The sequence below is a fragment of the Haliotis cracherodii genome, unplaced genomic scaffold, assembly GCF_022045235.1.
Source record: "Haliotis cracherodii isolate W230 unplaced genomic scaffold, xgHalCrac1.p SCAF_8, whole genome shotgun sequence".
Taxonomy (NCBI): domain Eukaryota; kingdom Metazoa; phylum Mollusca; class Gastropoda; order Lepetellida; family Haliotidae; genus Haliotis; species Haliotis cracherodii.
This window is the reverse complement of record NW_027266341.1, coordinates 28,156,345-28,177,653: the sequence shown is the minus strand read 5'-3', so window position 1 is coordinate 28,177,653 and position 21,309 is coordinate 28,156,345. Positions and strand designations below refer to the sequence as shown.

At 38.9% G+C, this 21,309-nt stretch overlaps 1 protein-coding gene and 17 non-coding genes across 18 annotated transcripts; all 18 read left to right on the top strand.

Moving 5' to 3' along the window:
* Nucleotides 1-7,937: 7,937 nt before the first annotated feature.
* Nucleotides 7,938-11,863, top strand: LOC139450432 (homeobox protein CHOX-CAD-like). Its single transcript, XM_071232131.1, has 2 exons — nt 7,938-8,415; nt 11,394-11,863. Exons 1-2 carry the CDS (start codon nt 7,938-7,940, stop codon nt 11,861-11,863), a joined length of 948 nt encoding a protein of 315 aa, XP_071088232.1.
* A 3,197-nt stretch (nt 11,864-15,060) lies between these two features.
* Trnaw-cca (transfer RNA tryptophan (anticodon CCA)) lies at nt 15,061-15,132 on the top strand. The gene has a single exon. It is a non-coding gene; the product is annotated as a tRNA-Trp (tRNA).
* A 257-nt stretch (nt 15,133-15,389) lies between these two features.
* Trnaw-cca (transfer RNA tryptophan (anticodon CCA)) lies at nt 15,390-15,461 on the top strand. The gene has a single exon. It is a non-coding gene; the product is annotated as a tRNA-Trp (tRNA).
* Nucleotides 15,462-16,213: 752 nt separating this feature from the next.
* Trnaw-cca (transfer RNA tryptophan (anticodon CCA)) lies at nt 16,214-16,285 on the top strand. The gene has a single exon. It is a non-coding gene; the product is annotated as a tRNA-Trp (tRNA).
* Nucleotides 16,286-16,839: 554 nt separating this feature from the next.
* Nucleotides 16,840-16,911, top strand: Trnaw-cca (transfer RNA tryptophan (anticodon CCA)). The gene has a single exon. It is a non-coding gene; the product is annotated as a tRNA-Trp (tRNA).
* A 257-nt stretch (nt 16,912-17,168) lies between these two features.
* Nucleotides 17,169-17,240, top strand: Trnaw-cca (transfer RNA tryptophan (anticodon CCA)). The gene has a single exon. It is a non-coding gene; the product is annotated as a tRNA-Trp (tRNA).
* Nucleotides 17,241-17,497: 257 nt separating this feature from the next.
* Nucleotides 17,498-17,569, top strand: Trnaw-cca (transfer RNA tryptophan (anticodon CCA)). The gene has a single exon. It is a non-coding gene; the product is annotated as a tRNA-Trp (tRNA).
* Nucleotides 17,570-17,820: 251 nt separating this feature from the next.
* On the top strand, nt 17,821-17,892 carry Trnaw-cca (transfer RNA tryptophan (anticodon CCA)). Its single transcript has one exon. It is a non-coding gene; the product is annotated as a tRNA-Trp (tRNA).
* Nucleotides 17,893-18,143: 251 nt separating this feature from the next.
* Nucleotides 18,144-18,215, top strand: Trnaw-cca (transfer RNA tryptophan (anticodon CCA)). Its single transcript has one exon. It is a non-coding gene; the product is annotated as a tRNA-Trp (tRNA).
* Nucleotides 18,216-18,466: 251 nt separating this feature from the next.
* Trnaw-cca (transfer RNA tryptophan (anticodon CCA)) lies at nt 18,467-18,538 on the top strand. Its single transcript has one exon. It is a non-coding gene; the product is annotated as a tRNA-Trp (tRNA).
* Nucleotides 18,539-18,789: 251 nt separating this feature from the next.
* Nucleotides 18,790-18,861, top strand: Trnaw-cca (transfer RNA tryptophan (anticodon CCA)). Its single transcript has one exon. It is a non-coding gene; the product is annotated as a tRNA-Trp (tRNA).
* Nucleotides 18,862-19,112: 251 nt separating this feature from the next.
* Nucleotides 19,113-19,184, top strand: Trnaw-cca (transfer RNA tryptophan (anticodon CCA)). Its single transcript has one exon. It is a non-coding gene; the product is annotated as a tRNA-Trp (tRNA).
* A 251-nt stretch (nt 19,185-19,435) lies between these two features.
* Nucleotides 19,436-19,507, top strand: Trnaw-cca (transfer RNA tryptophan (anticodon CCA)). The gene has a single exon. It is a non-coding gene; the product is annotated as a tRNA-Trp (tRNA).
* A 257-nt stretch (nt 19,508-19,764) lies between these two features.
* Trnaw-cca (transfer RNA tryptophan (anticodon CCA)) lies at nt 19,765-19,836 on the top strand. Its single transcript has one exon. It is a non-coding gene; the product is annotated as a tRNA-Trp (tRNA).
* Nucleotides 19,837-20,087: 251 nt separating this feature from the next.
* Nucleotides 20,088-20,159, top strand: Trnaw-cca (transfer RNA tryptophan (anticodon CCA)). Its single transcript has one exon. It is a non-coding gene; the product is annotated as a tRNA-Trp (tRNA).
* Nucleotides 20,160-20,460: 301 nt separating this feature from the next.
* Trnaw-cca (transfer RNA tryptophan (anticodon CCA)) lies at nt 20,461-20,532 on the top strand. Its single transcript has one exon. It is a non-coding gene; the product is annotated as a tRNA-Trp (tRNA).
* Nucleotides 20,533-20,743: 211 nt separating this feature from the next.
* Nucleotides 20,744-20,815, top strand: Trnaw-cca (transfer RNA tryptophan (anticodon CCA)). Its single transcript has one exon. It is a non-coding gene; the product is annotated as a tRNA-Trp (tRNA).
* A 256-nt stretch (nt 20,816-21,071) lies between these two features.
* Trnaw-cca (transfer RNA tryptophan (anticodon CCA)) lies at nt 21,072-21,143 on the top strand. The gene has a single exon. It is a non-coding gene; the product is annotated as a tRNA-Trp (tRNA).
* Nucleotides 21,144-21,309: the final 166 nt, after the last annotated feature.

Here is a 21,309-nt window from a genome sequence, read left to right as displayed (position 1 = left end):
CATCTCGCATTAACACATAGTCATCAGCCACCACCACCACCCCCCTCACAATACCCCTCCTTGCCTTACTAACGCGGCGTTTATGAAGTAACTGTGCTCATCTTGTGCTGTTCGGTCATGCCTCGTTACCAATACACGGTCACCCACACACCATCCCCGCGCTTGGGGGCAGGAACTCACAGTCACGTGGTTCAAACGGTAGTGTAGAAACATTGTCTGTGGGGTTACATACCGCCCGTTGCTTATTCCCTGGATATGTTCATAATTAAATATGTATCGGTGCTTGTGATTTGTAGAAAGAGCTTTGCAAGACAATCGAAACATGGAACACTCAGATCAGGGCGGCGTTCTTTGAAAGTGGCCATATTGGGCAGAAAATGATGATTACCTCGCATGATGATTGATGCCTCCAGGTGTAATACATTGAGGAGAATCAAACTATGAATCTATTTCACGCTTGTGTAATAACTGAAATTCTTATAAGATTAAATTATTACTGTTGTTGCTATTCTTTGGAATGGATTAAATTTTGAAATGTAATTTAAAAGTTCTGGAGTTGACGCACGGGTTCTCATAGAAAGTCAAAATGATAGTTTAAAAATATTTTATGAGTGCGAGAACAGTATCAGGGGTTAAATGACCATATGGTCTTGACATGTTTGAAACAAACCCCAATTCCATATACAGTAAACTACGGTTATAACGAACTCAAAGGGACCACTAATTTTAGTTCGCTATAATCGTAGTTCGTTATAAGCATATATACAGCATAACTACAGCAAATTTTAGGGACAAAAAAGTAAGTTCGTTATATCCGTCAGTTCGTTATAAGCGTGTTCGTTATAACCGTAGTTTACTGTATTTCGGATTGTTCTGACTATTCTGCAAAGTATCGCGATATCCAAGTCTGTACGATTTGTTACACTGCCCCTGCATTCCATGGCGACCAACTACGGATGATACAAAGGATTACCATAAAATTGTTTACCATGATTGACTTGTTTCCAAACTTCTTTTAAATCTAATTTTATACACGATCCAATTTTAGTGAGAATGAAGTCACCTCCATCCAGCAGGCTCGATTGCAAACTAGTCTACAGAACCAAATAAATATCATATTTCATTTATTTGGAAATTTTTACTGTTGATTCCGATGTTGTGAGTAGAGGCTTGTCACATTTAATATTAGAGTGACTGGGCTATAAAGTTGGAAATAGGTCGTGGAGACAATAAATCTAGCGTTCTGTATTTGCATAGAACTAGGCATATCAGCACACCTTCTGCCGTGCTGGACGTAAGCGAAGTTACCTTGGGAGAAAATAATTCACACACAAAGTCATAATAGGTTTCTAATTTACCACCAGCTTGATATTTCGGTTATTTATCAGGAACATTTACCGCAGCAGCAGGTACAGAGTTCTATAATCATTAATCGGAAATAGCGTTAGCAGGAGTTTCATGCCATGGATTCTGCCTTAACTGCAAACCCGTGTTTGATGGTGGGTAAAAAGAAAACCAACAAGAAATGGTTATTCGATTGTGAAGTATTTGATAAGGGTACCACAGCTATGTTTTCAAACTTGGGTTTGCAGTGTCTAGACGACTGTTTCAGCCTAGCAACATTTTGAAAGTTTGTAACGTGTTGGTCAAAGCCAATATTCAAGCTTATACGTTCTTTTGTCAGGCAGTTTATGCACAAACATTGTTTCATAGAAGGTGTATTTTCTACACATTATTTCAAAGTTATTCATGCTGAAATTGGATAGTTAAAGTGTTCCTTGATTTTTATATGGAAAGGGCCTTGTCCTATTTGGGACATTCTTACGAATTCTGGAGATGACAGCGAATAGTTTATAACTATGGATGATCATATTAGAATATATCTACGGTTACATGCGTCTGTTTAGAAATGTGCATGACAGCTGCAGAGTTGACATCAATAAGTAACACTTGTGAACAAAACTAATATTCCTCTTTTGAAATGTTTGCAGATATGAAAAATATTTCGAAATGCTAAAATTGTATTTTATTTAAAAAACGCGTTGGCCATTTTCTATCTATTTTGTATTAAGAAATATTATGTTTAATTCAAGGACACAATTTACGTCATTGTTCCTGATTGGTTTATAATATTCTAATTGATGGTTTTATCTACTATTTCAACACGATCTGTAGTAGGCAATAGTGGGACGTGTGTAGTGCTAAACCTACTTAAATACTGAGCAAATAAGTGTGCCAATACCTCATTTAACCCATGCTGAAATAAATCACGCTCTGGTGGTTGAAATAGGGGGCATGTATTTGATGTAGTATATATGTATATTTATTCAATATAGTCCCTTTATTGCTTCCATTCATATCCCTTACTGAGAATCATGTTGTAAATTGTAGGACAATTGTACAGTGATGGTACAAACTGTGGACAAAGATCTACATTACCCACAGTAGTTGATCCAAGTATGTTGATCTAGTTATATCAAACATGTAAATAGTAAACAGGTGTAAATCACACTTTAACAAATAATATGTTAACTTAGGTATTATTTCATTCGTTATGTACGCAAAATATATTTTATCTCCCCGAAACCAGTCTTCTCATTGATCTAGCATTTATAAGACATTAAACCACAGTGTTATCACGGACAAGCGTAGACATTGCATTCCGGTGGCACATGTGGTTTTAGCAATGGGAGATATGCAAAATATCACTTAAATTGGAAAGTTTATGCGCCAAAGGTATTCCCAGTCCTACCTCTGCCACGCGAAAGAAACCAAAAAGGAAATATATTCGATATTCAACCAATATAATTTAATATTTATACTGATTCGGGATAATGTTTGTAGTTTGAATTTATAAACGATCGTTGTTCGGGAAAAATGTTAAATGTGATTGATACGGAATGAATTAATGAGATTAAAAATAAACAATGAACCGTTAATTATTTGAAATCTACACATATGGACATTTCCATCAGATGACATTGACATCCACAACATCAACAGCAATACATGTCACTTAGAGGGGGAAGTATCGGTCGCCGCTGTTATGAACAATCCCCTTTGTCGTTCAGATCTGTATCTATGAAAGGCGCGTGCAAATCTAAAGCACACGTGCCTATTTGGTAATGTGTTATAAACATGACATATATCTTTATCAGGCCGTTTGATCTGCAGTGGCCGGGCCATGACTCATTTTATTAAGTACGTAAAGAAGGAAATGAGAGTTGGGATCAGTGAGAGGAGGAGGGGGGCGAGCGAACGCCGGGCGGGACATGATGCAAGAGTTACCAACACCAGATTCACGTGTACATGTGTCAACACGGCCTAGATACAACTTAGGCTCAGTGTCCATGTGTCCGAGTGTCCAGTTTGATGGAACATTATCATGTCCACTTGTCTAATCAGCTACAGTTGAACTTCAAAGTCGGTACTAACCGTAGTTACTGATATATTTGTCGTGTACGGTTGAGCCCCGGAAAGAGATGGCCGCCCGCTGATCGGTCCTTTGATAGAGACGCTCTTACACGCCTAGAACATAATGCCCTGCAGGCACAAGGAGCTGTAACTGTGATAGGTCTGTTCTATAACATAGATACTTGCATTTGACGAGAGATTTGAATTTCACACTATGATATGGATATTTGTGCTTTATAATAGAACCTGAATAGATGAGAGTCTGGGGAATGAATATTGCACCAGTCTATCATAGCCATTGATAGCATCGGACCATTAGACAAACGCTTGTAACATAAGATATAGAACATTTCTGAAGACCACGATTATTTATATTAATCGGATACCATGGAATCAGTTAAAAATGAAACATATGATTTAAGTAATACTCTTTATTTACCTCTGTTTTTAACTAGGAATAAATATTTTCCATTGAGCAATTGTAAAGCAATTGTAAAACAATTATAAAGCAATTGTAAAGATGCCCGAGAGTATTAGCATTTTGTGGGAGAGAGACTTTTATATGTGAATGGATGTATGTATGCGCGAAAACACGGTGTATACACTTGATTTAACAAAAAGACAAATACACGGCTGGTCCCTTAACGCTCTCTATTCGGAAATAAAACCCTAAAAAAATATATAGGGTGGTGTCTGAATTTAAAAAGAAAAGAAACTTCCGAGTTGATTAATTTAATTAATAATATAATATACTGAGAGAAGTAATTGTTCAAAATATACTCGAGGTCGTCCAGTCGTCCTGATCAATACATCAGCTCGATCAAACATAAATTTGTATATACATCATTAACAAAATAAGTGAAAAATTCGAAATAATATTTACTAAGGTGTTGTTTCAATTAATCTGGGGAAAACATTTCTACAAAAGAATATATTGTTTTATTCTCGTGTCATAATACTGTATACTAAAAACAGTATCATTTGGCGACATCTTGTATATATAATATCCTACAGAAAGGTCTCCGAAAAACGTGAGTCGGAATTCATTAAGGAAAATATTAACATTTTGGAAGTTTACATACATATTGCATGAAAAGTTGAAGGTTTATTGTGGTGAAAATTGTTGTTGGTTGAAAAGCTTAAGTATTATTTATTACGGAAAATATATATTGTCTAACCATTGTACGGGATATGATAATTAGCATAGTAACTGTACAGAACAGCTGTTACAGGGGCAAAATCAGTATCCAGAACTCTTAGTATTGACAATAAATGACTGCAGGCTCGGAGTCGACAGACATTGCTTAGTTTAACATGATAAATTTGTGTTTGGGGAATATTACTCAAATACTTAATAAAATGCATATAATTATATCCGTGTTTATACACACATTGTAAATTAGTAACAACAGAGAATATCTAACAGATTGATTTCATTTAATAAACATAATTTATAGACCTGTTACAATTTTCATTTCAAATTAAATATTTTATAAAACAGTATGGCGGGATAACTGCAAGATTTCACAGTTACAGAACAGAATTCATAGGACCTCTGTTAAATTTTATATGGGTAATAATTATAATCTTATTTTTGAAATGGTAATTCAGTTATTTAGTATTATGGTCTGTTAATTATGTGAACTATGTGAGTTGTGACACAGCAATAGGAAAACGTTTTATTCCTGCTGTTGTTCGACACTGGAACACTAGGCATCTCCCCTCCTCGTCCCACCTCTACTCGAGTGTTGTAACCCCCCATAAAACAAGCTCAGGGCGGGGTTACACAGAGATTCGGCCGATTATTCTCCAAATACATGTACACAAATGCGAGTTTGATAAAGTTTTATGGTTAAATATAGGCTCCGAAAATCCACAAACAATCAGCGGTCGAGAACTATGATGTAAAGAAATTATCGTGTAAACTATGTACAGAGATAAACTCTCCGTCATCGTTGACGCTCGCCCTCCCCGTTGTTAATAGTTCCAGGGTTAAATTATCTCAGCGATTGCTGTTATAAACTGCCTGGCAAAAGAAAGTATAAAAGGTTTGATGGTGTCTAAAATTAACAAACAATAAATGGTTATTCGATGGTGATGTATTGATACGGGTATCATACCTGTGCTTCGGACCTTAAGTTAACAGTGCGATTGTTTACGGCCAAATAACTTTTTGATAACATTTGTGATGTTTTTTGTCAAGTCCAAGTGTATTCTTTCCTTTTCCTGGCAGTTGCTTGTTTTATTTAAAAAAAACCCTTATTGTTTCATACGAATATCGGTTTGTTATTCACGTACTCCAACTCTTGATGTTTCAATCAATTCACATTGAAGATCTGAAACAATGACACAGGAGATGTCCAGGGACTTGACCGACTATTGCGTCAATGCGTTGGGATACATTGATATTTTGATATATTGACAACGTCAACGATGAAATGCGTTATGAAATATATATTCAATGTTACAATTTACAAGTTAACACTGCCAAACCGTGCATCTGTGCACAATGCTTTACTTGTATGACAGAACAAGAAATTGGAATTAACAAAAATAATGCACCTATACATTAAAAAACCGAACGAGACATGAGACCGTGCACACTTGAATATATATTTCAATATCTACATATGTGTATATAGTTTCTGATGGGGAAGCAATGTAAATAAACAATTAGATGAGATGAAACTGCAACTGTGCGTCTCATCGGCATTAGGGTTCAAAATACGATGTTTTCTAGCGAATATATACTGGATGACGAAATAAGGAACATTTTCTGAACTAAAACGTTAGGGATCATGAAAATTGTTGGGGATATTTAGGAGATTGTGTGCTCAGTCTTCACTACGAAAACAAAATATCCCCATAAATATTCACGATCGCTAATGCTTATGTTAAGTATGTATATAAAAGCAGGTCTTGGTTTAACATGACTTAGCACATGTCCCCAAGCGACAATAATCAATTGTAGGGAAACATAGATTTTTAAAATTCTCTTGGTGTCTTATTTTGTTGATTAACATTATTCGGTTATATTTTCCCCTTTATGTTTTGTCATCAATATATAACGTCGAGATAGGGTGAAGTAAAAGGCGTATATTTGCTCCTCGACTTAACGACAAAACCCCGTGCATCATTGTCCGAAGGTACTAGAACGAAATGAAGCGACAATTTTATGAGGGTTTATTCCAGCTCGAAGCTGTAAACAACAGATTATAGTATATGGACCCTGTGTTATAGACAAATTTATTTACTTCACCTCGCAGAGGTCATGAGGTGAAATTAATCGCTTCATAGGAATAATTAAATGTAAAGGTTTCACTATTTACGAGCAAGCTGATGGGCCGTGATGAAAATGAACATTATAAATTAACCGTTTACTACTGTTCGCGAGCGGAATCTTTATTGAAATGCGAAAACAGAGTCTTGTTTAGATCAGTGGCTGGTTAATTAGGTGTAAACTTTAGGCACTAATATCGAATTATGGGAGTCAACAACAACAACAACAATAATAATAATAATAAAACGGCCATAGAGAGTTGGATTGAAGTGATTTTGTGCATGATGGAGTAAGAAGCACAACGAAGCAATTTGTACCTGATCTTATAAAATATGATTTTTTTTGTATGCTTGTATATTCTCATTTAACTCTCATAATGTGTCACCTATAGACCTTGCATGAGATAGGCAGGGTAGTATTTAGACAGTGGGTATAGTCCATAACTGCGTAAATGAATTCTTGTTTTACATAACACGACTGTACGTTATTACATCACAAACAGAACTCACATGTATAATAAAAATACTAATATTGCTTGCATTTGGGCTTTTTCGCAAATGCATTAGATTTTCGATATGCATATAATGTCAGTATGATATAAAGCGTATATAAAGAAGTTAAATTGATTTAATAATTTGTAGTTTTATGTTTTAAATAAAAATAATGGTGATATATTTGATAATGTTATGTTGATTGCTAGAAATCACAACCTGTCATCGCATGTCAATCAACAAGACTGTCTAGGGTTGTAAAAATGTAGCCGATGTACTCGTCTCGGGCGTAGATATCCTAAACTAGTGACAGTACATCACGGAAACTGGTGTCAGCGGCTGCCACAGCACTTTCACACTCTTGCCCACTGAAACAAACACCTACCTCAGACATACCGTCGACCTGACCAGCCCGCTGTCGCCGCGAGTCCATTGGTCGATAAGGCCGGGAGGCGGGGCTTAGGCAGCAGACGGGGCGGAGCTTCCACCCATATCCCGCATGTAAATAGCGGGTCGAACATCAGTCTGTACTTACATTCGATTCAACAAGGAATTATCAGTGACAGCCTGAACACGCATTTGATCGTCATTTGATATATCACATTTTAATCTTCTATCTATCGACACGAGGAAAAGCTGGAGAAATATTTCCGCATCGTCAGTTTCTTGGAGCTTTTACTGGTGACTTGTGATAGTTTGTCGGGTCAACTCCCGTACATCACCGCATATATACTGAGACTTTCTACATGAGCATGGCCCTGTGTCACGAGAATAGTGCCGCGATGTTCGCTTCCCGACCCTCGCCAAACACCTACAGCTACCCTAGTTTTGGGTACCCGACCCAGGGAGGATACGGTCAGGATTATGGACAATACGCTATGACCGACCCTAGTGCTCTTCAACAGTCCTGGATGTACGGCAGTGCACCCCGCCCTGCTCACGGGGGGATCGAAGACTGGGGTCAGGCCTACACTGTCCCCACCACCAGCGCCGCCCTCCAGCAGGGGCCGTACAACTACTCCTACCGCACCCACGAGGCGGGGTACCCCCAGCCAGTAGTCACACAGGCGGACAGTCCTCACCTAACAGTTCTAGACAATCCTCACCCCCAGGATTCTTGTTCACCACCCGGCACAACAGCAAGTCTCAGCCCCGGGGGTAGCAACAATGCCAAGCAACTCCGAGCACCGTTCGAATGGATGAAATGTTCACAACAAGCTCCCGCTCCTGGTAAGTTAAATATTCAATTAAAAAAAAAATGACAAAGATGCGATCAACAGATCATATGCGAGTCGATTAAAAAGATTAATCGTATTAATTTACATTTTTATATTACAATGTTGAACAAGTAGACGTGTGAAATAAGGATTTTCAGCTTTCTACTGTGCACGTCACACATTTTAAATTAAATAGCTTGAATTTTGCATTTTGTATTTTTGAATAAATTCACAAATGAACTATCCACAAATTAAGTGTTCTAAAACAACATTTTTGCTAATCCAATCAAGGTTGAAGTAAGGTAATCCCATTAATCAAGGAGTCGCGACGGTGTAGTTAGTGTCTGTCTCAGTCATCAGAGGTTTCTTGATCACTTTACAATCGGGATCAACGCGCCTTTCAGAAATAAAAACAATATTTTTACAATTCCATATCATCTAGCTTAAGGCACCTTTCTCTCTCAATAACACTAATCCCCTCAATGAAGCGTGTCGGGGGGAATCTCATGCATACACCGCCATGTTTCCTATCTCGCACCTTCCTGTTTACTACCCCCCTGCGTCTCCTTCTCACCTGACATAGGTGTGCTAATTACCCCCCATCCATACTGCCACACACCAAACCCCCTCCTGACACTTATATATATATGGTAAACATATATATACTTGATAACTAAATTTTTATTTTGGAACTAGTTTGCCTGAATTTAAGGCCAATGAATGAATACCAGTAATGTAGTAAATATATTATTGAAAATATAATAGATCTTTGACATAATAAAATCATACGTCATCTATTTACCTAAAATACAATTGTTTATTTTGTGATAATTTTGATCAATATTTTAGACGTTATCAATTTCCCCATAACTTCACAAACAGATAACATTACCTCGAATTTCGAACCCAAACCCGATTTCTCACGATAAGTTGCCAATGTGTTTTTAAGTACCTGGTTTAAGTAATATTTTATTGATGGGTCGAAGGGGTTAAAGAACTAGTGATCCTAATCTTTGAAGTGACCGCGTCCAGTGGACTGACCTCACCCGGGCGTATCGATCTGTGACGTTGCTGTCTTTGTCAACGTAGGTAAAGTTAGCGATGCATTGCCAACTCGTAACGCTGGAGTCATTTGAACCTCATTAGGGGCGGAGTAGGCGGGTATGTGAATGTCCTAATGCTAGTCCTATGGGTAGCATGTATGTACAGTGTAAACTTCAATCAGTTACAATAAGGAATCTTGCATCGTGACCATTCTATTGTTTGGTAAGTCTGGTGGCGGCTTTAAAGAATACCGCAAACATTCACGGAATGTTGACTTTCGCTCTGGGAGTTCTCCTCTCGCCGTCATTACAACCTCATTTTCATTATACCTATAACACCCAGGAAATTTACAATCTTGTCAAGGAATAATTGAATTTGTAAAACTTTCACAGCGTGGTGTTAATGCGTTGAATAGGACAAAACGTATAGAGACATCAAACGATACTGCGAGAGGGAGGGGCAATCAGTGTTTCTGATGACTTATCAGAACTGGGAATGTTGATATGAAGGGAATATTGTAATGAATTGTGCTTATAATTATACATGTTACCATAAAGAGGTTAGGCACATAAATAACACATATTTTGAACAAACGTCTAATCATAACGGTGAAAGTTTAAAATACCACTTCTTGAGTAACTGTCGTCAGACTGTCTGGAACTTACCAATCATCACCGTTTTGTTTTCATTCTACATTTATTCATTCTTTGTTAACTGTCCTAATCCCTTCCCAGACGTAGTCATTGCCCTCTCCTAGTTAATTAACGCCAGATCTTGCTTTAATCCGTTTAATCTTCGAGGTGATCATCCTTTACGCTAATCGGGATTAATCCATCAAAGATCACACCCCACGGTCCGTGAAGTATCATGGCTACTCATCCTTAGTTTTAGCGCTGTGAGATAGCGGGGCCTCTCACAACTACTTGTGCAGACCATAGTAACTGTTCATCAATTTGTAGGACTTATTCGTGTCATACTTGTACCCGAGGCTCTGTGCACAATACACACTATCTAGAAGGCTTTGTCCCGGGGACCATGTTTGGTATACCCGCTTCAACCCAGTGATACTCCAACCTCCATAGAGAGGGACAGCGTTCTTATCTACAAGCTTAGGGTGAACTTGGGGCGAAGTGGTTATTTGCAAATCTCACACCCGCGTTCTATCATAAAGTCAATCTGTAATCACACACGTTTCGAGCGTGAATCTATCAAAAAACAATCCCGAGATACGATTACCAACAAGATTTCTAAGTAAAGATTTATAGGGTAAGAATAGCAGTGGAAGCACGAAGCGTAGTATCATGGTATAGGCATGAAAGACCAACAGTGGTTTGAACGTGTTCTGGTGTTTGACTAAGGATGTCAACTGATTTGCTTGGAATCAATTAGTTACACGTAGTTTTTCGAATTTTTATGTTAAAACCGTGGGCTCAATTGACGCTGAAGGTGTAAACGAGGTCCCCATTTCACTCTGAAGGTTTAACCTTAATCGTTAGCTGCCTGGCCTTTCATCCTGAGATCAAGCGAGAGGCTCCTGTGTGCGATGTGTCAAATGAAAGCCTGACCCCTGGTCTCCAGGAGATGGCGTAGGGGTGGATTACCTTGGAATGTCGTCACAGCCAGCACCGGATGGTTGCTGATAGCTCACTGAAATCAATATTGGCCCCGAAACTACAATTACAAATCTAATCTAGCGTGTGTACAAAAGTCAGGACTACTCTGCCCCTGTCAAAGAGAAATCGGTGGTGTGTTCGCGTGGCGGCAATATAACGCTTAAGAGGAACAACGCTTAGAACAAACATTTGCTGGGCTTGGTCCTGTCAATGAACTCTCTAAGACGACAAAATTTATTACACAAATTTCCTGATTTCTCTGATTCCCATGCTGTCGTTGCCCTTTGTCAATGGTGTTTTATGCCTGTTCTTATGTATATATTCTTTATTGCAGGTAAGACACGCACCAAGGACAAGTACCGCGTTGTGTACAGTGATCACCAGCGTCTGGAACTGGAGAAGGAGTTTCACTACAGCCGATACATCACCATCCGCCGTAAAGCCGAGCTCGCCAACCAACTCCAACTGTCCGAGAGACAAGTCAAGATCTGGTTCCAGAACCGTCGGGCCAAGGAAAGGAAACAGAACAAAAAGAAGGACAGCACTGACAAAATGTCCCCTGATTCCCCCTCCGAGATGTCGGGTATCCCACCCCAGTACTCTCAGGTCTCCCCCACCATGCCCAGCCTCCCCCCGGTGACGTCACAGCACCAGCTTCTCGTGCCATCTCATTCCATGTATGACGCTAAGCCAGAACATCATTCGCCAACCTCATCCGTTCTCTCTAGTCACGTGCAAGTTCCGGTCACTATGGCACATACGCATTCGCCACTTCCCGTGACCAAATGTGAAAATGACTATTAGTTTGTGAGAAAGAAATTGACTTTTATAACGAGAACAAACGAGATTTATAGACACTCCGGCTCATCCACTTTACACCCGAAGTCTGCAATATGAGATTTTACTTACGGAGGTTATGTGCAAATAAACATTGACTCTGTGTTGTGCAGTACGACTGTTGTGCTAGTGTCTGTGACTGTCACCAAGGACTACAGCTAAAGTGATTTCAAGGACACATGGCATTATGTGATTTTAAGATTTTGCATTGTATTTGTCCGGGGTACATGAATTGTGTAAATAAGAAACGAGAGGTGCCCTTTGACGACTGTAAATACATTTTTTGTCACCATGTCAAATATTTATGAAAAAAGTTGAAATTACAACTTTTAATATAAAACACAAATCTGAGAAGTTTTGTCTGTTTTTCTGTCTCCAACGTCTTCAAATATGGTTTATGAACCGAAGCGACAAACAAACAAGTTACGAGGAGCGTTAAGCTTCTACGGACATATTCAATCTCAATAAACGAGATATGCTCATTTTCTAGTATCGATGAATCGCTATATGGCTGATATATTGCCGATGCGATGAAAAATTCACTCACTATCTGGTATTGATGAAAACTGTATATTGAGACACTCATCAACAACAAGAGCATTGTGCGCGATAACGCGTTTGTACACATTCACAACACGTTTGTACCTCACTGACTAGCCTCATCACGACAGCTATTCACGAACGTCGGTTCTTGAATCTTGAATCTCAAGGTGACGGACGTCACCGGTGGGTCAGGATACGCTCACCTTCTCGAGAATACCATGCTATCCTCAGTATTTGATGATCTAGTCGGAATATACTCATGATCTAGTCGGAATCCTAAATCGATTCTACTTTTGGCAGAGATTTCTTGTGAAGATGGAAAGGGCTTTGTCACTTTTATTTACGTTTTAGATTCAAAATTACTCTTTAGATGATACCTCGACACATTCATACACACTTTGAGAACTGAAGGGGCGAAACAACATGGTACATATACTAAGAGAGAGGCTTCTCACTGCTTTATCAATATTCCATCTCAGTGTTTGTTGATGGCAAGCCTGCAGAGTCCTTCGTTTGGATGAAGTCGTTAGGACTGGAAAGTAAAACGTCCAACTCGAAAAACCGTATGTCTGATTTTGCATCCAAATTAAATATGAAATGTAGATTATGCATTGAATTTAATGAGACAATCCAACACATTGTCAGTGGATTGTCAGCTTTGGCACAAACTATTTTATCTGAAGAGCTTGACTCAAACTCAAACTCATTTATTCTCAGAAAACCCACCCACGGTGGTACATGAGATACAATTATATACAATTTTTATTATGTACAAAATGACAGCATTTAACAAGAATAGGATTCGTGGATACTAATACAATTTACCACATTGAACACATTGTTAAGGAATTTAGACAGGCCTTTTAGATCTCTTACACTGTTTGTGGTCATAATTTTCTTAAATTGGGACACGTTTGGAAACTGAAGATAATTCTTATTTAAGAGTTCATATCGCTGTTGGGGAAAAGCTTCACATCGGAATAGGTAGTGAAATTCATCTCCCACAGCGATTGAATCACAGAGTGGACACTGGCGGTCTTCCCTGAGAATGTTCAACCATCAGCCAGTTTCAACGGGTAATCTATGGTTAGAAGGTCTGAATTTTAATATAGGTAGAAATATTGATTTTGAGAGCAATAGATATTTCTCAAGTGACGGTTGAATCTTCAAATACTGGTAATACGACCCTTTGGAACTTGATTCGGCAGTGGATTTCCAGTTCTGACGGAATATTTTCAATCATTGAGGCCAGCCATGGCGTGGAACATACCGATGGGTTTTGAAATACATATGACAATTATCTAATACATTCTTAATAAATTTTAACCATGGGACATTTTCAACTTCTGTATGGATAGCATACATGTATTTGTAAAGTATCTGGGACGGTTTATGATACACTTCGTCACACAGTATCTTAAGCGTCGCGATCATTTTATTACCGTCTTCACTATGTTTGTGGTTTAGACACAGGTCCATCCATGGTACGATCCAGAACATGTAGATGGCGTCATGGGAAATGATAAATACAAAAAAATTCTTTGGAACAGGCCCGTAAAAAGCCCCACACCTATCCTGGCCAACAAACCTGATCTTGTCCTTTTTTATACATCCTATGAAATCAGAACTTTCTGTCCCTCTTGACACTGATATGATTGACAAGATTCAGGAAAAACATGGCAAATATGCGGACTATGCATATGAAATGCCATGATTGCATCCAAAGTACTAAGTTGTCCGACTCCCCATTGTTCACGATTCCTTACTTTTGGTACCTCTCAATCAGATGAAGAGTACCCGGGTTGCTACCAGGAATACAGCCCTTCTGATAACCTGGGTAATGCTGCAGAGTTGGGAGTCGTCCAATTCGTAATCCCATTCGCTGTTTGGGCCGCCTGTAATATCGCAAGTCCTGCAATTCATGTTTATATACACCTTTAAAACACGTAAAAATTCAATTAATTTGAATGAAAAATTAAATCAGGCTGAGTAAACGCAGTGTTGTCAGTGTTGTTCCTGTCTTTAAGAAATGAGAAAAAGTTGAATTCTAATCTATCCCTATGCGGACATTGCTAAGACTTCAGAGCACAATATCACGTTCTGTGTAAAAAGGGAAGGTTTTTAGATGTAACAGGTAACATTTTAAAGAATACAGTCTACTCTTAGTACCTTATAGTTTCTGGCTTTCTGACGGCCCTGTGGCGCAACGGTAGCGCGTCTGACTCCATATCAAATTGTCGATGTTGTTGTTGTCTTTAAGAAATAATAAAATATATAGTTTATCTATCTCTTTAACACAGGTAACATTATAGAAAGAAAACGTCACGTACTGTGAAAGGAATACAGCTGAAATGTGACAGGTACAATTTTAAAGACATCCATTCTACTGGAAGTACCGTAACGGGATCGTGAAAAAGTCGGGTTTGGGGTCAAATTTTCGATGTTGTGGTTGTCTTTAAGAAATAATAAAATATATAGTTTATCTATCTCTATAACACTGGTAACATTTCAGCACGAAATCGTCACGTACTGTGAAAGAAATAAAGCTGAGACGTGACAAATACAATTTGATGGATAACTATTGTACTAGGAGTACCTTATAGTTTTCCTGGCTTTCAGACGGCCCTGTGGCGCAACGGTAGCGCGTCTGACTCCAGATCAGAAGGTTGCGTGTTCAAATCACGTCGGGGTCAATTTAATGTTTTGCAAATTTGAGTGAGAAATGAAACGGGATCGTGACAAAATCGCGTTTGGGGTCAAATTGTCGTTGTTGTTGCTGTCTTTAAGAAATGAGAAACAAATGAATTGTAATCTATCTCTCCTTCATTGGTATGAATTCAGAAGACAATATCACGTTGTGTGTAAAAAGGGAAGGTTTTTAGATGTAACAGGTAACATTTTAAAGAACACAGTCGACTCTTAGTACCTTATAGTTTTCTGGCTTTCTGACGGCCCTGTGGCGCAACGGTAGCGCGTCTGACTCCAGATCAGAAGGTTGCGTGTTCAAATCACGTCGGGGTCAATTTAATGTTTTGCAAATTTGAGTGAGAAATGAAACGGGATCGTGACGAAATCGGGTTTGGGGTCAAATTGTCGTTGTTGTTGTCTTTAAGAAATAATAAAATATATAGTTTATCTATCTCAGTGAACATTATAGAAAGAAAACGTCACGTAAAGTGAAAGGAATACAGTTGAGATGTGACAGGTACAAATTTAAGGACATCCATTCCACTGGAAGTACCGTAACGGGATCGTGAAAAAGTCGGGTTTGGGGTCAAATTGTCGTTGTTGTTGTTGTCTTTAAGAAATAATAAAATATATAGTTTATCTATCTCTATAACACTGGTAACATTTCAGCACGAAAACGTCACGTACTGTGAAAGGAATAAAGCTGAGACGTGACAAATACAATTTGAAGGACAACTATTGAACTAGGAGTACCTTATAGTTTTCGTGGCAACGGTAGCGCGTCTGACTCCAGATCAGAAGGTTGCGTGTTAAAATCACGTCGGGGTCAATTTAATATTTTGCAAATTTGAGTGAGAAATGAAACGGGATCGTGACAAAATCGGGTTTGGTATCAAATTGTCGGTGTTGTTGCTGTCTTTAAGAAATGAGAAACAAATGAATTGTAATCTATCTCTCTTATACTGGTATGAATTCAGAAGAAAATATCACGTTCTGTGTAAAAAGGGAAGGTTTTTAGATGTAACAGGTAACATTTTAAAGAACACAGTCGACTCTTAGTACCTTATAGTTTTCTGGCTTTCAGACGGCCCTGTGGCGCAACGGTAGCGCGTCTGACTCCAGATCAGAAGGTTGCGTGTTCAAATCACGTCGGGGTCAATTTAATGTTTTGCAAATTTGAGTGAGAAATGAAACGGGATCGTGACGAAATCGGGTTTGGGGTCAAATTGTTGTTGTTGTTGTCTTTAAGAAATAATAAAATATATAGTTTATCTATCTCTATAACACTGGTAACATTTCAGCACGAAAACGTCATGTACTGTGAAAGGAATAAAGCTGAGACGTGACAAATACAATTTAAAGGACAACTATTGTACTAGGAGTACCTTATAGTTTTCGTGGCAACGGTAGCGCGTCTGACTCCAGATCAGAAGGTTGCGTGTTCAAATCACGTCGGGGTCAATTTAATATTTTGCAAATTTGAGTGAGAAATGAAACGGGATCGTGACGAAATCGGGTTTGGGGTCAAATTGTCGTTGTTGTTGTCTTTAAGAAATAATAAAATATATAGTTTATCTATCTCTATAACACTGGTAACATTTCAGCACGAAAACGTCACGTACTGTGAAAGGAATAAAGCTGAGACGTGACAAATACAATTTAAAGGACAACTATTGTACTAGGAGTACCTTATAGTTTTCTGGCTTTCAGACGGCCCTGTGGCGCAACGGTAGCGCGTCTGACTCCAGATCAGAAGGTTGCGTGTTCAAATCACGTCGGGGTCAATTTAATGTTTTGCAAATTTGAGTAAGAAATGAAACGGGATCGTGACAAAATCGGGTTTGGGGTCAAATTGTCGGTGTTGTTGCTGTCTTTAAGAAATGAGAAACAAATGAATTGTAATCTATCTCTCCTTCACTGGTATGAATTCAGAGGACAATATCACGTTGTGTGTAAAAAGGGAAGGTTTTTAGATGTAGCAGGTAACATTTTAAAGAACACAGTCGACTCTTAGTACCGTATTGTTTTCTGGCTTTCAGACGGCCCTGTGGCGCAACGGTAGCGCGTCTGACTCCAGATCAGAAGGTTGCGTGTTCAAATCACGTCGGGGTCAATTTAATGTTTTGCAAATTTGAGTGAGAAATGAAACGGGATCGTGACAAAATCGGGTTTGGGGTCAAATTGTCGGTGTTGTTGCTGTCTTTAAGAAATGAGAAACAAATGAATTGTAATCTATCTCTCCTTCACTGGTATGAATTCAGAGGACAATATCACGTTCTGTGTAAAAAGGGAAGGTTTTTAGATGTAGCAGGTAACATTTTAAAGAACACAGTCGACTCTTAGTACCTTATTGTTTTCCGGCTTTCAGACGGCCCTGTGGCGCAACGGTAGCGCGTCTGACTCCAGATCAGAAGGTTGCGTGTTCAAATCACGTCGGGGTCAATTTAATGTTTTGCAAATTTGAGTGAGAAATGAAACGGGATCGTGACGAAATCGGGTTTGGGGTCAAATTGTCGTTGTTGTTGTCTTTAAGAAATAATAAAATATATAGTTTATCTATCTCTATAACACTGGTAACATTTCAGCACGAAAACGTCACGTACTGTGAAAGGAATAAAGCTGAGACGTGACAAATACAATTTAAAGGACAACTATTGTACTAGGAGTACCTTATAGTTTTCTGGCTTTCAGACGGCCCTGTGGCGCAACGGTAGCGCGTCTGACTCCAGATCAGAAGGTTGCGTGTTCAAATCACGTCGGGGTCAATTTAATGTTTTGCAAATTTGAGTGAGAAATGAAACGGGATCGTGACGAAATCGGGTTTGGGGTCAAATTGTCGTTGTTGTTGTCTTTAAGAAATAATAAAATATATAGTTTATCTATCTCTATAACACTGGTAACATTTCAGCACGAAAACGTCACGTACTGTGAAAGGAATAAAGCTGAGACGTGACAAATACAATTTAAAGGACAACTATTGTACTAGGAGTACCTTATAGTTTTCTGGCTTTCAGACGGCCCTGTGGCGCAACGGTAGCGCGTCTGACTCCAGATCAGAAGGTTGCGTGTTCAAATCACGTCGGGGTCAATTTAATGTTTTGCAAATTTGAGTGAGAAATGAAACGGGATCGTGACGAAATCGGGTTTGGGGTCAAATTGTCGTTGTTGTTGTCTTTAAGAAATAATAAAATATATAGTTTATCTATCTCTATAACACTGGTAACATTTCAGCACGAAAACGTCACGTACTGTGAAAGGAATAAAGCTGAGACGTGACAAATACAATTTAAAGGACAACTATTGTACTAGGAGTACCTTATAGTTTTCTGGCTTTCAGACGGCCCTGTGGCGCAACGGTAGCGCGTCTGACTCCAGATCAGAAGGTTGCGTGTTCAAATCACGTCGGGGTCAATTTAATGTTTTGCAAATTTGAGTGAGAAATGAAACGGGATCGTGACGAAATCGGGTTTGGGGTCAAATTGTCGTTGTTGTTGTCTTTAAGAAATAATAAAATATATAGTTTATCTATCTCTATAACACTGGTAACATTTCAGCACGAAAACGTCACGTACTGTGAAAGGAATAAAGCTGAGACGTGACAAATACAATTTAAAGGACAACTATTGTACTAGGAGTACCTTATAGTTTTCTGGCTTTCAGACGGCCCTGTGGCGCAACGGTAGCGCGTCTGACTCCAGATCAGAAGGTTGCGTGTTCAAATCACGTCGGGGTCAATTTAATGTTTTGCAAATTTGAGTGAGAAATGAAACGGGATCGTGACGAAATCGGGTTTGGGGTCAAATTGTCGTTGTTGTTGTCTTTAAGAAATAATAAAATATATAGTTTATCTATCTCTATAACACTGGTAACATTTCAGCACGAAAACGTCACGTACTGTGAAAGGAATAAAGCTGAGACGTGACAAATACAATTTAAAGGACAACTATTGTACTAGGAGTACCTTATAGTTTTCTGGCTTTCAGACGGCCCTGTGGCGCAACGGTAGCGCGTCTGACTCCAGATCAGAAGGTTGCGTGTTCAAATCACGTCGGGGTCAATTTAATGTTTTGCAAATTTGAGTGAGAAATGAAACGGGATCGTGACGAAATCGGGTTTGGGGTCAAATTGTTGTTGTTGTTGTCTTTAAGAAATAATAAAATATATAGTTTATCTATCTCTATAACACTGGTAACATTTCAGCACGAAAACGTCACGTACTGTGAAAGGAATAAAGCTGAGACGTGACAAATACAATTTAAAGGACAACTATTGTACTAGGAGTACCTTATAGTTTTCTGGCTTTCAGACGGCCCTGTGGCGCAACGGTAGCGCGTCTGACTCCAGATCAGAAGGTTGCGTGTTCAAATCACGTCGGGGTCAATTTAATGTTTTGCAAATTTGAGTGAGAAATGAAACGGGATCGTGACAAAATCGCGTTTGGGGTCAAATTGTTGTTGTTGTTGCTGTCTTTAAGAAATGAGAAACAAATGAATTGTAATCTATCTCTCCTTCACTGGTATGAATTCAGAGGACAATATCACGTTCTGTGTAAAAAGGGAAGGTTTTTAGATGTAACAGGTAACATTTTAAAGAACACAGTCGACTCTTAGTACCTTATAGTTTTCTGACTTTCAGACGGCCCTGTGGCGCAACGGTAGCGCGTCTGACTCCAGATCAGAAGGTTGCGTGTTCAAATCACGTCGGGGTCAATTTAATGTTTTGCAAATTTGAGTGAGAAATGAAACGGGATCGTGACGAAATCGGGTTTGGGGTCAAATTGTCGTTGTTGTTGTCTTTAAGAAATAATAAAATATATAGTTTATCTATCTCTATAACACTGGTAACATTTCAGCACGAAAACGTCACGTACTGTGAAAGGAATAAAGATGAGACGTGACAAATACAATTTAAAGGACAACTATTGTACTAGGAGTACCTTATAGTTTTCTGGCTTTCAGACGGCCCTGTGGCGCAACGGTAGCTCGTGTGACTCCAGATCAGAAGGTTGCGTGTTCAAATCACGTCGGGGTCAATTTAATGTTTTGCAAATTTGAGTAAGAAATGAAACGGGATCGTGACAAAATCGGGTTTGGGGTCAAATTGTCGGTGTTGTAGCTGTCTTTAAGAAATGAGAAACAAATGAATTGTAATCTATCTCTCCTTCACTGGTATGAATTCAGAGGACAATATCACGTTCTGTGTAAAAAGGGAAGGTTTTTAGATGTAACAGGTTACATTTTAAAGAACACAGTCGACTCTTAGTACCTTATTGTTTTCTGGCTTTCAGACGGCCCTGTGGCGCAACGGTAGCGCGTCTGATAGCGCTTTCAGACGGCCCTGTGGCGCAACGGTAGCGCGTCTGACTCCAGATCAGAAGGTTGCGTGTTCAAATCACGTCGGGGTCAATTTGACGAAATCGGGTTTGGGGTCAAATTGTCGTTGTTGTTGTCTTTAAGAAATAATAAAATATATAGTTTATCTATCTCTATAACACTGGTAACATTTCAGCACGAAAACGTCACGTACTGTGAAAGGAATAAAGCTGAGACGTGACAAATACAATTTAAAGGACAACTATTGTACTAGGAGTACCTTATAGTTTTCTGTCTTTCAGACGGCCCTGTGGCGCAACGGTAGCGCGTCTGACTCCAGATCAGAAGGTTGCGTGTTCAAATCACGTCGGGGTCAATTTAATGTTTTGCAAATTTGAGTAAGAAATGAAACGGGATCGTGACAAAATCGGGTTTGGGGTCAAATTGTCGGTGTTGTTGCTGTCTTTAAGAAATGAGAAACAAATGAATTGTAATCTATCTCTCCTTCATTGGTATGAATTCAGAAGACAATATCACGTTGTGTGTTAAAAGGGAAGGTTTTTAGATGTAACAGGTAACATTTTAAAGAACACAGTCGACTCTTAGTACCTTATAGTTTTCTGGCTTCAGACGGCCCTGTGGCGCAACGGTAGCGCGTCTGACTCCAGATCAGAAGGTTGCGTGTTCAAATCACGTCGGGGTCAATTTAATGTTTTGCAAATTTGAGTGAGAAATGAAACGGGATCGTGACGAAATCGGGTTTGGGGTCAAATTGTCGTTGTTGTTGTCTTTAAGAAATAATAAAATATATAGTTTATCTATCTCTATAACACTGGTAACATTTCAGCACGAAAACGTCACGTACTGTGA